This window comes from Fukomys damarensis, unplaced genomic scaffold (genome assembly GCF_012274545.1).
Source record: "Fukomys damarensis isolate Sample0158 unplaced genomic scaffold, DMR_v1.0_HiC HiC_scaffold_23, whole genome shotgun sequence".
Lineage (NCBI taxonomy): Eukaryota > Metazoa > Chordata > Mammalia > Rodentia > Bathyergidae > Fukomys > Fukomys damarensis.
This window is the reverse complement of record NW_022900935.1, coordinates 22,275,442-22,290,812: the sequence shown is the minus strand read 5'-3', so window position 1 is coordinate 22,290,812 and position 15,371 is coordinate 22,275,442. Positions and strand designations below refer to the sequence as shown.

Sequence of the window (15,371 nt, the reverse complement as noted above, 5' to 3'; positions counted from 1 at the left end):
CAACCTTTCTCCTCCACCCACCCAGCTTCGCAGTACCTCCACCCATCGTTCCTTGGGATGGACAAACAGACAGTTGGCTCTGTGTGGGAAGAACCTTTATTCAGAAGCGGGGCTGCCTAGGGGCTAAACTGTCCTTGGATCCAGCTGCTTGGGCCCTGGGAAGGTGGCCAGGCTTCTCCAACGTTCTTGGTGTGTGTGGGGGGGAGCTGCACGGGCAGTGGGCCTGGAGGGCAGGTGCCCGGGTCATCCTAGCAGCCGGTACAGGCGATGTTCACACACAGTTCACACTCTTCATTGTCCATGAACCCTGGGTGGAGAGAAGGTCAGTCAGCTAAACCTGAACCTGAACACGGGAGGCCTGTGGTTGCCTTGGAGCTACTGGCCAGGCTGCAGACAGTGGCCACTTAGGAGAGGTTCTGGACCATTCCTACCAGCAGGAAGCTGGGAGTGAGGCCCACTGTGCCTGGGCAAGGTACTTCTGGTCTGGGCCCGAGTTCAGATCTTGTCTGCTACAAAGGCAGATCGTCTTGTCAGGGCTCCATACAGGGAATTGGGGCAGAGGGCCCAGCACAGAGGAGGGATCAGCAAACAGTGAAATTCTGCTGTCCGGCTCTGCCACACCCTCTCATTTCAGCTTAGCTGTCTCTTCCCCTTAGCAGCCTTTCAGCTCCTCATCCCATCAGATGCACAGCGTCTCTGCTCTGCCGTGCTCACTGTCTGTGGAGCCGCTGCTCTCTGGGCTCCCTTCCCTCCCATCTGTGGCATCTTGGAGGGACTCCCAACGGTGAAGGGAGTTTGCAAGTCTGACTTTCTGTGTCCAAACCAAGGCATTGCTGGGGCAGGCAAGGGTTGGAATTCCCGACCCTCCCTTCCTACAGCAGGTGACAGAGGAGCTTGCGTGGGGTGGGACAGAAGCAGGGGCAGGGGGCTGTATGGGTGGGGGACACTTACTCAAGTCCTGCATGATGCTGGCAGCATCCTGGGAGGCACAGATAGGCTGAAGATCCAGGGGCAAGGCTGGGTGGTGGCACACAGGGGGCAAGGGGCTCTGGGCCTGCAGGCGGGGGCTGGGCACCCACTGTCCCTCCAGGTCCTTCAGCTTCTTCACTGATTCCAGCTGGATCTGGAAGCCTTGGTGCTGTGGGAGGGACGGTGGGAGGGGTCAAGTCTTGGGACAGGGACGGGGACAGGGCCGCCATGATACCCAGGGGTCCTTGAACACCACAGATACTCTGGACCCTCCCCTGACCTCAGGGAAAATCCAGGCCATGCTGGAAAGAGCAGGCTGGGGGAGGCAAGTGGTGTCTGACCTCCGTGGGGCCTGGTCCTCTTCTGGAGCTGACCTGGGGACGTGATGGCACCTCGAGCTGGCTAGGCTACTCTCTCAAACCCCTCCCAGGACCCCTTTGTTCCCAGTTGGACGTGCAGTGCCAGGGCCAGAGCTCCCCAGTTGGCAGAGGCCAGCAGCACCTCACTGCCCAGTAGGCAGGCCCTGATTCCGGGGTTCCCTCCTACCTCACAGCCCCTGGCAGGACCCCTGCAGTCCTGCCACCTTCTCTCCAGGCCTTTGTGTGCACTGCACCCTCTGGCTGCTGCGGGTCCCCTGGGCCTGGCTCCTCCTGCCCCTCCTGCATTGTCCTCAAGAGTTACCTGCCGGGGAGATTGTCTGTGGCCACTCCTCCCCCATGGATGGATGAGCACTCAGATGTGGAAGCATAGAAGGAGGGGTCTGCTTCCTTACAGGATCCTCTTCCATCCCATATCATGTTCTGTGTTCTGAGCCCTGGGAGTTGCACCAGCCTTCCAGGAAAGCAGTGCTGGATAAACAGCGGTTTGCTCTTACTCTTATCTCCCTCGTTGTCACTATCAGGGTCACTATGACACTCCGCTGCTCCCACGCACCACTATCTGGATCTGGCCGTGACTGGTGTCAGGCAGAAGGGCAGCCTGGCCCGAGGGACTCACCTTGACGTAGACTGAGCGTGTGCCCTGCGGCAGCAGCAGCAGCAGGACCACAGCCACCCCTGACAGGTGTCCCAACAGGGTCCTGCTGCCCATCTTGCTCCCTCTGTTCCTGCCGCCGCTGTCCACCTGTCTCCCACCTGCTTCCCGGCTGGCAGCTCCTTATAGGACAGGCTTCAGAGGCCTGGTCACTCATTAACTGCCCATCGCGGGTGGGGTTGACAGAAGTTTGGCTCTCTGACAACCCAGAGCAGGTTCCCAGGACAGGGGCTGGGGGGATGAGGACAGGAAGCCCTGAGCACAGGGCGCGTCGTCGGAGTGGTCTGGGAAGGGCCCGCCCTGTGCGTGGCTCCCCGTGAGGGCCTGGGAGGCTCCACTTTCCTTTGGCCTTTCACACTCAGGTGTGGAAAGAGAGGGAGACCATTTTAGGCAGGGAAAGCGAGCCTCATGAAGCAGTGACATGCCCAAGTCACAGAGCTCATCAGTGGTGGAGGAGGGACTCCAGCCGGGTGTCTTTGGCCCAGGTCAGCCCTTGATTCTTTCTCTGGGTCAAGGTTGTGCAAAGACAGATGGGGCAAGGTAGGAAGACATAGGTCTGACGTCAGGGCTCCCCAGGGCCCACCTCCATCTCTCCCACTCCCACCCCTAGTCTGTTGCGGTGCTGTCCTTCTGACCAGTTCTCTATCAGGCCACCGCCTGCCATCTCTCGCCCAGGCCCATCTGCCCTCCGTCATGTGAGACCCACGTCACCTGACTAAGCCAGCATGGAGTCGTCTGCTGTGACTGTGTGATCTTGGGCAAGTCACATCAAGGCAGACTGAGCCTTTGTTTGCTCTGCCATCCGCACAGGCACACAGAGCTCAAGCTGCACAGTTGCTGTGGAGGTGATGCGCTGCCTTGAAGGCCGTGCATAATCCCAGTGCCTCAGCAGGTGAAGGATGGGTCAGAGAGAGGAGAGCAAAGTCTCCGAGGGCAGCATCCAGGGCCAGACCAGGTGGCTATAAACAGTGCAGGTGCCAGCACGCTCTAGACTGGGTTAGGAGCCCACGCGTAACACTGACTGGAGGCCCCCATCACCCATCTTGGCCTCTAAGGTGCCATCCTAACTTGGTGGCTAAAACCGGAAGACACCATGCTCCATCATCCCAGCCTGACCTACAAGTGCCTGATCCAACCCTGTTTTCCCTGATGCACCCATCTCTCTACTCTCTCTCTCTTATATCTTTGGTTTAAAAAAACAAACAAAAAAAACTCAAGAGAGTTTTTGGAATTTCCTGTGTCTTGCTTTGAATCCAGACTTTAGGCCTTGCTCTTTAGAGTATGAAGATACTATCAGACTCTTTCGTGCTTTCTTGTCTGTAAAATGAGGATAACCACCTGATAATAATCGCGTTCATTCTTAAATACTGTGTGCCAGGCCTAATGCTGTGGTGGGGGTGCAGTCCCATTTAATCCCACAGGACAGGTGTAATGATTGTCCCCGTTTTATAGGTCAGTACCCCGAGGCTCGGTAAGGTACCCTGTTTGTTATTATTGTGGGAGTACGCGGGACGAGCTGGTTTTCTATTTAGAAAGTCCTCACCTCTGCTCAGAAAAAGCAACAGGCCTTGGAAGCAAGAAGAGCTGGGTTCTAACCCAGACCCAGCAACCATAAACTCTGTGACCTTGGACACGTTGCTCAACTTCTCTGATCTTCTGTTTTTGCACCAGTAAAGTGAAGAACATAACAGCCTTACAGGGATTGCTGTGAGGAAAAAACAACATTTCTTTTTCTCCTCTCCCTGTCCCTAGACTGATCATCTCCCCAGCACGTGCCTTGCCCCTGGGATACCTGCGGGTTTCCCTGCCCTGCCTCCCCCATGGAGCCCTCCCAGACAAATCCCAACTCGGGAGCAGCAGCAGAACAGTTCTGACCTCCACTGTTTTCAGCCATTCTGCCCAGCCCAGAGTATGACCAATGCTTGTGACCTTGGCACGTAATATAACCTCTGTGATCTCAGTTTCTCATTTGAAAAAACAGTGACCAGACTCCAGCACTGGAAGTTGTCTCCTGACCACTTGAGCCCAAACCTATGCTCTCCCTGCCAGCCTCGAGGGATGCGGGGGTCTCACCAGCCCCGACCCGGCACACGGAGGGACAAGGCGCAAGCCTGCGGGATGTGGAAGGTCTGGCAGCTGTGGCCTCCCTCTGGCTTCAGCCTCTGGCTCCTCCCACCAGGGCCTCTCACATGTCAGTCTTTCCCTGGGAACAAGGCACAACTTCCTTATCTGCTCTGACAGGACTCAAACTCCGAGTTCAAACCCATTTCCTCCTAATCTCCCTACGAATGACCCCATCCGTCAAGCCCACACGGTCGCAGACTCCGCCCCGCATGCCCCGCCCCAGAAGCCCACACGCAGTGACGCGTGTTCTCCGGGTACTTCCCTCTTCACGGATGTGGGAAGGGACGGTCATGCTGGGCTGCGGAAGCCTCCCGAGGCCAAAGGTGGGTGACAGTCTGCCCCTGCATATTGTGTCGCTCCTCATCCCCACGCGAGGCCCTGGCCCATGCTCGCTGCTGCTGCAGAGCGCCTGGGACACCCTGTCCCACCCGGCGGCCTTCCCCACGGCTGACCACTCCCTCTTTCCTCCTCCGCTTGTGTTCTGGGATACGCACGTTCCTGGTTGAATGTCCCTCAGATTGGCTCCGTCTCCTCAGTTTCTCAGCTGGTTTTTCCTTCTCTTTTTGTGCCCTAGATGTTAGAATAACTCAAGGGCACCCAGGGTCATTCCCTTGACCTCTGAGTATGCTTTATCTTCTACCCCAAAGTTCAAACTGTCACCTTGGTTTCATGGATTATTGAGACATTTTTAGTAGGCAGTGTTCTCCCGTGAAACAGAATCAATAGGATCTGTTTATCTGCTTAGTTTGAGCAAACAATACAGTCAATATTTGAATTTTTAAAAGTTTACTACAGTAAAAGACACATTGTCACACACACACCCCATTCTCCTCTGTGCTTGAAACACACTTGTCCCGTTGCTTTTGCCAGTTGCTGCAGTGGTTCTGGAAGACCTCTTTCCTGACTGTCTTTAGTTGCACCTTCACGGCTGCCTCGATGTTCTGAATCAGTTCAAAATGCTTACCTTTCGTGGTCATTTTGACTTTGGGGAAGAACCAGAAGTCACACAGTGCCAGATCCAGTAAATAAGATGGATGAGGAGACACCAAAATGTTTTTGCAAGCCCCCCGCTTTCTTTCTGTTGGATGGCACTAAGTAGCAGCATTCACTATATTTTTGATCATCTCTTGTAAAGACGTTCATAAGAGAAGACCTCCAAACTGCTTTGGAAAATGGCAAGAAAGATGGAATAAGTGTGTTTGAAGACGGTGGAAGGGATTTTGAGGGGGAATTAATGGCCATATGTTTTTTACTATAAATATTCTTTTGGGCTTGTGTGGCAGGTGCCAGAACCTCTGAGCTTAGTCCCTGGCCCTACTGTAAAATATTTTTTAAAATTAAATGTTCACTGCATATTTTGATCACACCCCTATCTCTCTATTCCGCCATCTATCTATCAACCTTCCATCTGGTTAAAGGAAGTAGCTGAGGTGATTGTCAGGGCAGGCTAGTCTGCAACCTGTAGGGCAGGTTAGCAGGCTAGAAATTCAGGTCAGAGTTGATACTGGGCTGCAGTGAATTCTTACAATTTTATGATGCTTCAGCACCTGTTTTAAATGTAAGCTGAACTTTCTCACACCAGAAGCAGGGTTTGGTCACTCCTGACACTTACCAATTTTATTGTCCTTTCCGACCAATTCCTCTGTGTGATTGATCCAGATTTCTACCTTACACAACTGCTCCCTTCCTGGGGATCACTTCCTGATGGTGCAGCTGGAGACACAGCCTGCCTGACCAGTCCACCCACGTGGCCCCCAGGGACTGTGCAGATATGTCACCATAACTGCCTCTCTGTCACAGTGTGACTGCCTGCAGCTTGTGCCTGCTTGCTTTAAACCTACCAATTCCTGGGAGTGGTGGCACCTGCCTGTGATCTTAGCACCCTGGAAGGCTGAGACAGGAGCATCACAAGTTCAAGGTCAGCCCGGGCAATTTAACAGCTTAGAGAGAACTCTCAAAACAAGAAAGAGAAAAGACCTGGGGGTGGAAGTCAGTATGGAAGTCTTGGGTTCAATCCCCAATACCACAAGAAGAAAAGGACAGAACAGAAGAAACAAGTAAACCACCAACTAAAACTTTCCGCAAGAAACTGGTTGGGATAACAGCCTAGATCAGTGGTGATGAACCTTTCAGAGCTTTCAATGATACAAAGCCTGCTGTGGCTCGTGTGGCCATAAGTTCACCACCACTGTCCTGGGTGCTCCTCAAACACGTCAGAGATTATTTTGAGGTCTTTGCTTTTGGGGGTGGTGGTGTTTGAGACAGGGTCTCACTAGTTGAGACTGACCTGGAACTCACTATGTAGCCCAGGCTGGTCTCGAACTCGCCGCGATCCTCCTGCCTCAGCCTCCCAAGTGCTGGGATTACAGGCGTGCGCCACCGTGCCTGGCCTGAGGTCTTTACTCTTGATACACTTGTTGACATGAGTCACCCTCCAGGTCACTGCACTTCCTCAAAGAGGCCTTTCCTGATCACCCTACATCAGAGAGCTTATTCCTGATCTCCTTATTACTATAATCTCCCATTATTCCTAATCTCTTTAATTTGCTTTCTTTACACACACACACACACACACACACACACACACACACACACACCATTTCTTGTTTCTTTCTACTAGGATGCAACTGCTATCAGACTTAAAATTTCCCTTGTTTTGCTCTCCCAAAACAATATCTGGCATATAAATGGTGCTTAACAAATAGTCAATGAATTAAATAAATGCATGGGATTCAAATATCTATTCCATCAACCATTAGATGTTTAATCTTGGACAATTTCCTACTTTCCTGAGCTATAGTCACCTCATCCAGCAACGTCCTGGCATGTGGTATGTGTTCAGAAAGTGTTTGCTCTATTGTTTTCTTAGTTGTGAATCATTCCTGGAAGTTAATCCTTTGTGGCATCAAAGCCCCTAGGGCATTCAGTCATTTAATGGGATGTTCGGTGATAGCTTATTGTGTGCTAAACACCAGTCTAAGCAAGAGAGATACAGTGACTAACTAAACAGATGAAATCACCTGCTGCAGGACATTGAGATGACCTAGACGGGAGTGAGGGGTAGAGGCGGTGAGAAGAGGGTAGATTCTAGAGCTACTCTGAAGGCAGAGCCCACAGGATGTTCTGTGCACTTGGTTGTAAAGGCCAGAGGAAGAAAGGAGTCCAAAATGACACTAGGATTGTCCATGTCAAATGGTGTTGATTTATGGAGGTGGGAAATGGGAATGAAATCAGGCAGGGGTAACAGGAGTTTGGCCTGGACAGGTTAAGTCTGAGGTACCTGACGTCTGAATGGAGACGTGGGCTGCAGATGTGGCTGTGGTCGTTGGGGTGGATCTGCGACTTGGAGTCCTGAGATGGGATGGAGAGCGTGGCTGGATGGAGAAGAGGAGGCCCAGGCCTGAGCGCATCTGGAGGGCAGGTGGAGAAGGAGCCGCAGGTGGAGACGAACAAGAGACCAGTGCTGCTGACGCGGAAGGAAAAAAAGCATTTCAGGAGTAAGACCAAGCCGAACTGGGGCAAGTGTTATGCTTGGCTCCAGGAAAAGGAAGACCAAGAATTGTTCCTGGATTCGACAATGTGGAAGTCACTGGAGACTGAAAAGGTCATTTCCAAGTGTGAGGATAAAGGCCCGAGTAGAACTCGTTCAAGAAAAGGTAGGGTCTGGGGATGTAGCTCAGAGGTGGAGTGGGGGCCCCAGCACTGAGAAAGAAGAGAAGGAGAGAAAAGAAGGAGAAAGAGGAAAAGGAGGAGGAGGAGGTAGAGGAGAAGGCACAAGGAGAAGAGGAGAAAGAAGGTAATAGGACAGACGGTGGAGCCAGAGCTCTTACCTATCACTTTAAATCAAAGCACCAGCCGGGGATTTAGGTCAGTGATGCCTCTGCCTGCCTTGCAAGTGCAAGGTCCCGAGTTTGATCCCCAGTACAAAAAATCAATCAATCAATCAAAACACCAATAAAGTAAAAATACAGCGATGACACATTTAAAGAAGGATTAGCATGTAGGGTTCCATACATGAAAAGAGTTGAACTGGAAAATCCAACAGGGTTGTGTATAAACGCAGGTGTGGCAAGTTTTGCAGCAGACGCTCAGATCAAATTTAGACCTTTCCTGGACAGGTGGGTGAATAGTTCTATTTTTGCTATGGCCACTAGGAAACTCAAAAGGACACTGTCACCCCAGAAATTAATAGTTGTAACAGAACCTCAATCTGTGACTTCCCTTTGACTTGTTTTCTGAGAGTATTTATTCATATTGTATTGATTTTATTACACACACACATCCGGGGCCGGGGATTTAGCTCAGTGTGGTTCCACCTCTTGCCTCGTAAACGCAAAGTCCCGAGTTCGATCCCCGGTACCAAAACAAAACAAAACAAAAAACACCTTTTCATGTTTTCTTCCTAGGTTTAAGGCCGCACTGGTCTTGGGTAATTGGTAAATACAAATACTGCAAGTGGGGCAAGGCTGCCCCCTGGTGGTGAGTAGAGAACTCTGCATGTAGAGAGTGACATTTTGTGAAGCGCAGGCTGCCTCCATAGTTAACCAGGTGAACAGACGTCTGTGTTTGCGGGGAGATGGAAAGCTTCCTTGTGTCCACGTCTATGCTTGGGCATCTGGCCAGCATGACCATGATAGCCCTGTTAGTGCATGCTCCTCGGAGGTAGCAGGAGGGAAATGTGTGAGTCACATGGAAGATCCTTACTGGTGTCCGAGTCTCGGGTCACCCAGCGGCGGATGCTGAGGTGAACGATAAGGCCAACTCGCGGAGGAGAGGAGGGGGCCCGGCCCTGAAATCGGACCTTGGTTGGCCACGGGGCAGTCTAGGCAGAGGGACATTGTCTCTGTGTCGTCTGTGGAGAGCAGCCTCAGTTCCACACGCCGGAGACCCCACTGCCTCCACAGCCCTCCCCAGGAGCAGGACACACTGCATCTCCACTGGAGCTGATGCGGAAGCCTGAGGCTTCTTTGTTTCCCGCCTACCGGCTGAACCGAGGAGGAAATCCTAAGTGCTGAGTCAGGGGCCCCATGTGCCAAGCAGGATTGGGTTTCATTAAGTGGGGATGAAACACACATTCCCGCCGCATTCACGGCATTGATGTCCAAGGAACAGCTGCCATTTGTGTCTGAGTATTTGCAGTTGGGGGTCATTGTGAAACTTGATTGCTCTGTCTTGGGGACTTCTTAGAGTCCACCTCCACAATGAAGCCAATCAGACTCAACCATCAGATGTCAAATAGGAGCTTAATGAAGCATTCACAGGCCGGGGAGAGAAATCAGGCAATCTCTTATTTCAGGATCATCCCTCCCAAATATTGAATCTGAGCTGTAAGCAGAATTTTTGGTAATTGCGTCTCCTCCTCCTGGGGGCGAGGGACCATTGGTATTCACTTCGTGTTTCAGCTTTCTGGAGAGAGCTTGACAAGGCGCCTGCTCCTGGGGGCACAACACTGGGCGAGTGGCAGGGTGGAACATGCTGTGATCCCTCTCTTCCCCACCCGGCCTGGCCCTTGAGCTTGATGTGGGTTGAGTGTGCCAAGTGCTGCCTGCAGCTTCCGTGGGGCCTGGGAGAGGGGGTTCTGCGGTGGGGAAGGGGGTCCCCTCCCCCTAGGTCCCACCAGGTAGCTGGTGTGGTTTTAGGAGGGCAGCCAGAGCCCGGGGACAGCATACGCAACCAATCTGTACTTCTCTTCTGCTGCGTTAGAGTGTGCAGAGATGAACGTCTGGTCTCTGCTGCTCCTTCGACTATCAGGATGGGGACTGAGTTACAAGAGAGGGCTGCCTGTCCCTGCTGTCCACACACTGCAGTGATGCAAAAGCTGTTACTCAGATCCTCACTCCCTTGGGCGAGTCACTTCCTGCGGCAGAGATGGCCGAGTTTCCCTCAAACTGATGCTCCCTGTGCACCTGCAGAGTGGTGGGTGGAGGCAGCCTTTGGGCTGGTTGAAGGCTTACGGCTCTGGGGTTGTCCTACGGGCCCGGAGGTTTCATCAAGGGAGCGGGAGGGAGAGTGACGGGAGCCACTTGTAGTGAAAGGCTCTTACGTGGCGGTGTGCCTCTGCCATCCACTGATTGGTTTATTCGCCTCTCTATCGATTGGTCTGTGGGTGTGTGTGACTAGGCTCAGGGAGAAGGCAGTGTTGCAACAGGGAGGGAGCCAGAGTCCCTGAATGAACGTAGGTGGTAGACAAGGAGCTTTAAATGGGTCCACACCTCATGCCTCCCGAGTGCAGGTTCTCGGCATGTGATGTTTGAACTCCTATTAAGGTGGAGTGCAGCGGCCAGAGCAACAGTTTGTCTCCCACGGGATACAGCGAGGCTGGAGCGGTGGCGTGTCTCTCAGCTCCAAGGCGGTCTCAGCAACTCCTGCACACCTGTGCCTGTGGCACCTCAGCTGTCCCCGTACGAACATTAAGGCAGCTCCGCTGGAGAAGCAAAGGCACAGGGGTCAAGCCAGGGCACTCCAGTCATGCAAACCGGGGAGTGTGAGTGAGCCCAGCCCGGTGCTGTGCTATCCAGCAGAGCCTCACTCACTCCAGGCCGCTGGAATTTTGTGCTGTTTGTTATGCAGCAGCAGGACAATAGATACAACATCTGTGAACTGGGAGTGAATCTGCACCTTCCTTGCACCATTAGATGGGTGGTGCTTCCGTTGTGACTGAACAGTTGCACGCTTTGGCATTGACTTTTAACAGCAGTCTAATTTAAGCTTGTCCCTGCCCCTTTGGTCTTGCACCTGAGCCGCACTGGATTTCTCCGCTGTCCTTAAACGTGCTGGAAAGCCGCAGAGACATGATCCCACACGTTTCCCTCCATCTAGGACACATCTGCCCACATGGCACAGTCTACTGAGACATCCTCCCCTCCAGCAAGCCTGCCCCAATTCTCAGTGGACGGGAATCCCCCCACCACAAGGCCCCTGGTCCCTCTGCACTACCACGTGACACTCAGTGCCATTCGGGGGGTCCCACCCAGGGACGTCACCTGTCACCTGCACCATGCAGGAGAAGCTAGGCCTGCTGTGCTCTGCTGTTGAGCACTGCTTGGCACATACAGTGGGCTCAAGGAGTGTTTCTAAAATAAAGGGGCTGGGGCCATGATGTACCTGGAGCCGGACTCCTCAGCCCTTGTGACAGATCACGTCTGTGTGCCTGGGGATCCATCAGGCACCGTGCGCCCACCCCCTCTCCGTCCCCAGCCAGGCTCCACTCACACTCAGCGAGGCCAATCATCCTGGAGCCAAATCCTGGTTCCACTCCTTACTGTGGTGTGTTGGATGAGGTTCTGAATGCTCTTTGCTTTTGTTTCCTTAACAGAAGGAAGTTTGCGAGGGTCTCTGTCTCCTGGGCTTGCTGAGTAATAAATGAGTTAATACCAATGTTTGTCTGCATTCTGATTCAACCAACTATAGACCAAAAGTGTTCCGAGAAAAGCCCACATCTCTGCCTGACATGTGTGGGACTTTTTGTTGCTTTTCCTTGTTACTATTCCCTAAACATTACAGTTCAACTGTTTATGTACCATTTACATCACACTGATGGGATAAGAATTTAAAGATGATTGAAAGTAGATGGGAGGATATGGGTAGGTTATGTACAAATTCTAGGACATTATTTAAGTGACTTGGGCATCTGGAGCCCTGGGGGAGGTAGCCTGGAACTGGTCCCCCACGGACACTGAGGGATGGCGGTGTATGTAGAGCATGCGCGCACACACACACACACACACACACACACACACACAGCCTTGCATGTAGTGAAAGCTATAAAATCCAGGTGTTGTGGGGCACACCTGTGATCCCAGCACTTGGAGAGGCTGAGGCAGAGGATTGCAAGTTTGAGCCCAGCCTGGGCAACTTAATGGACTTAGCAAGACTCTGTCTCCAAATAAAAAAGAGCTGGGGATGTAGCTCAGTGCGTAAGTCCTGGGTTCAATCCCTGGTACCAAAGAAAGGAGCATAAGCTATTATTATTCAAGTTCAAGGGCTATAGTTTATTCATTTTTGTATCCCCCAAATGACTAACCCAGTGCTGGAAAAAGAATGTGCTTAGTACATGCTTTATTTTTTAAATCTTTTTTTTTTTTTTTCCATTTAGAGATTTTTTTTCCCCTAACCATTGTGCTATGAATTCATAGGACATGGGTCCTGGCGGCCGAGGCTTCTTTTCCTTGGGTCTCACGACTTCAGCTTTTCTGGGTAGAACCTTCCTTCTTTTTCTGGACATTTTCTTTCATGGATTTTTAGGAGACAGCCTCTGTTCTTTGTGTGCTTAACCTGTTTGTTAATAGTGATGCCAACAGCACGCCAGGGGCCCTGCGGACTCTGCTTAGGCTGGCTGGGTAATGCGTGTGTCTTCATGAACAGTGCCTGATCCTCTCAGGTCTATATCACTTTCCCTGTAGATTCACGTGTGTTGCCAAAGGGACAACTCCAAGATTGGTCAAAGCCTAGGAATGTATAGTGGGGATCTCTCCTCCCTCTTTTGTGTTCTGCAGCACAGGTCTGCAATCCAGACCGGAACAAGTGCAGCAGACAAGGCCTTGAGCCAGAAGATCAACATGACTTTAGGAACGGTGTCCTCTCTGGGTCGGCGAGGAGTCCCGGTGGACTGGGGTCTCACGGTGTGGATTTTGATCCAGATGGGCCCAAGATGAATTCCAGCTCAGTCACTCTCTCTGCAGGCTGGGTCTCGGGATTTCCTTATATATAAAGTGTGGATGAGGATGGTGGTATCTTCTTTGGATTAAAGAGGCAGAGAATTTGGCCAGGACTGGCGTGGAGATAAACAAAGTGTTTATCAGAAAGAAAACCATCAGGACTGCCCAGGTATTTTGCTCCAAAGTGGTGCATTTGCACCGCACGGACATCCTCAGTATGAAGTAACAGCCTTAGGGTAACATGGTGTAGCACTGACTAAGCTCCAGACCCCAGGTAAGAACTTTAAGTGGATTAACTAACTGGACCGCTCCTGCTTCAGCTACATGGAGTAGCAATATCACCTTTTGTCTCCAGAGGAGGAAACTGAGGCAAACAGAGGTCTGTTTTGGAAATCTCTGCAGAGGTTCCATGTGGCCTCAGGCTGCTTAGCAAGGGTGGTTTGGTGTGGGAGGAGAGAACCCATCCTTAGTATCCAACAGCATCCTAATGTATCCCCCAACATGAGAGACCACTTCAGAACAAGGTGAGTTTTTGTTCTTTAATTAAAAATTAGAAACTCTGATCCTTCAAAACATATTGTTGGGGCCGGAGATTTAGCTCAGTGGTTCCGCCACCTGCCTTGCAAGCACAAGGTCGCGAGTTTGATCTCTGGTACAACCACCACCACCAACAACAACACATATTGTTAACAGAATGAAAACAAAAGCAACTGACTAGGAGAAATATTTGCTAATCACATACCAAATACAGGATACATATCCTGAGTACATCTATCACTCTTTTTTTTTTTTGGTACTGGGGGTTAAACTTGGGTCGTGTGCCGGAATCACTGAGCTAAATCCCCAGTCCTCATCTATCACTCTTAAAAGGCAGTACTAATTTTTTTAAATGGGCAAAAATTTTGGGTAGTCATTTCAACAAAAAAGATGGGCGATTGGGCTGGGGATTTAGCTCAGTGGTTCTACCGCCTGGCTCGCAAGTGCAAGGTCCAGAGTTCGATTCCTGGTACCAAAAAAAAAAAAAAAAAAAAAAAGATGGGTGGCAAAGAAGTGCATCAAAAATACATTGACCAGATGTGGAAACACAGTCTTACTCACAGCCCTCAGGAGGCTGAGGCAGGATGATTTGAGTTTGAGGCCAGCCTCGGCTATATGGGAGTAAAAGTTCAACTGGACAACATACTGAGACCCTCTGTTAAAAAAGCCCACCAAGCATCATGATCTCAATCCAAATATCCACCCGTCAGAACAAGTAAAATAAAAAAGGAGTGAGTGTTGACAAGGATGTGGAGCAATTGGAATTCTCACACACTGCTGATGAGCACGTGAAATGGTACACTTTGGAAAGCAGTTTGGCAATTTCTTAAAAAGTCACATTTATATCGATGATCTAGCCATCCGCCATGTCGCTACTTCCAGGTGTCTATCCGAGAGAAACAGAAGCATATGCCCACACAAAGATTTGTACATGACTGTCCACAATAGTTTTATTTGCCTATCCATCCATAAAGTGAATGGAGAGGGCCCAGGACTTAGCTCAGTGGTACCGCCGCCTGCCTTGAAAGCCCAAAGGCCCCAGTTCGATCCCTGGTACCAAAAAATAAATAGTGAATGGATAGACACATATTGATAATCTACGTAATGGAATATTACTCAGTAATAAAAAAGAACATTTGATAATATGGATGAACCTCAAAATAGTTGTGCTGAGTGAAGCCAGGCAAAAAATGAATAGATCTTTATGCCTCCACTTCTTCAACATTATGTAAATCTGTCCATATCCACTGGCAGACGGGGTGAGAGGGAGGGGTTCCCAGGGGCTGGAGTGAAACTGAGAAGCCATGGATGTGCTCATCACCTTGCTTGTGGCCGGGGTTTCAGAGGTGCATACACCTGCCAGAGCTGACCTCAGGGTAAGCTCTGTCTTTAGCTGAGTCTGTAGAGACCTCTCAATGTTGCTGTGAACACCAAAAGTCGTGTAATGGCGCTTGGGTGCTGCCAGTGGCCCCTGAGACTTCAACTCGATCTCCCTCTAGGTTGCTGCCTATTAAACGATCATTTAAAAAATTGAAATCCCCAGTCGAGGCCAGGCCCTGGGCTGGGTGCTTTCACTTTGTTTGCTCAGGACCAGGGCAGAGTTCATGAAGGCAAACGTTTGCGAAACGGTATGAGGTCAGGGGTGGCTGCTCAGGGGGCAAATCCTGCCCTATCTCAATCCTGTGTTCTGTTTCACAAAATTTATTGCTCTGGCCCCTTTAGAGCAGGAGCTGGGTTCCTGAAATCTCACGTGAGGAGGGCACGAAGGGACAGATGGGTTTCACTGATGACCTCCTTTGCCTGTGCCAGTCTAAGGGAGGGCAGGTGTGAGGCGAAGGCCAGAGCCCGAAATGTCGCCTTTGCAGCCTCTTCCAGATCCCCGGCGCCTCATGCATATTCCAGCTCACCTCCTGTAGCGGAGGAGCCGCACACTGGCCAGGCTGACAGCGGGCTTGTTCACGGTCTGGTGCACACAGGCGAGGGAAGATTTTTTAATGAAGCTCAGAGATGGTTTGCAACGGAAATAACTATCGTGTCCCATCCTCCAGCCTC

At 51.3% G+C, this 15,371-nt stretch overlaps 2 protein-coding genes across 2 annotated transcripts; one reads left to right on the top strand and one right to left on the bottom strand.

The window, feature by feature from the left end:
• Positions 1 to 218: 218 nt before the first annotated feature.
• On the bottom strand, positions 219 to 2,492 carry Guca2b (guanylate cyclase activator 2B). The gene is made up of 3 exons (XM_010633929.3): positions 1,966 to 2,492; positions 952 to 1,138; positions 219 to 307 (listed from the first exon to the last, which is right to left on the bottom strand). The coding sequence occupies exons 1-3, from the start codon at positions 2,056 to 2,058 to the stop codon at positions 249 to 251; spliced, it is 339 nt and encodes a 112-aa protein (XP_010632231.1). The 5' UTR covers positions 2,059 to 2,492; the 3' UTR covers positions 219 to 248.
• Positions 2,423 to 11,327, top strand: LOC104869591. Its single transcript, XM_010634913.1, has 3 exons — positions 2,423 to 2,486; positions 4,026 to 4,448; positions 10,392 to 11,327. Exons 1-3 carry the CDS (start codon positions 2,423 to 2,425, stop codon positions 10,733 to 10,735), a joined length of 831 nt encoding a protein of 276 aa, XP_010633215.1. The 3' UTR covers positions 10,736 to 11,327.
• The last annotated feature ends 4,044 nt before the right edge of the window (positions 11,328 to 15,371 follow it).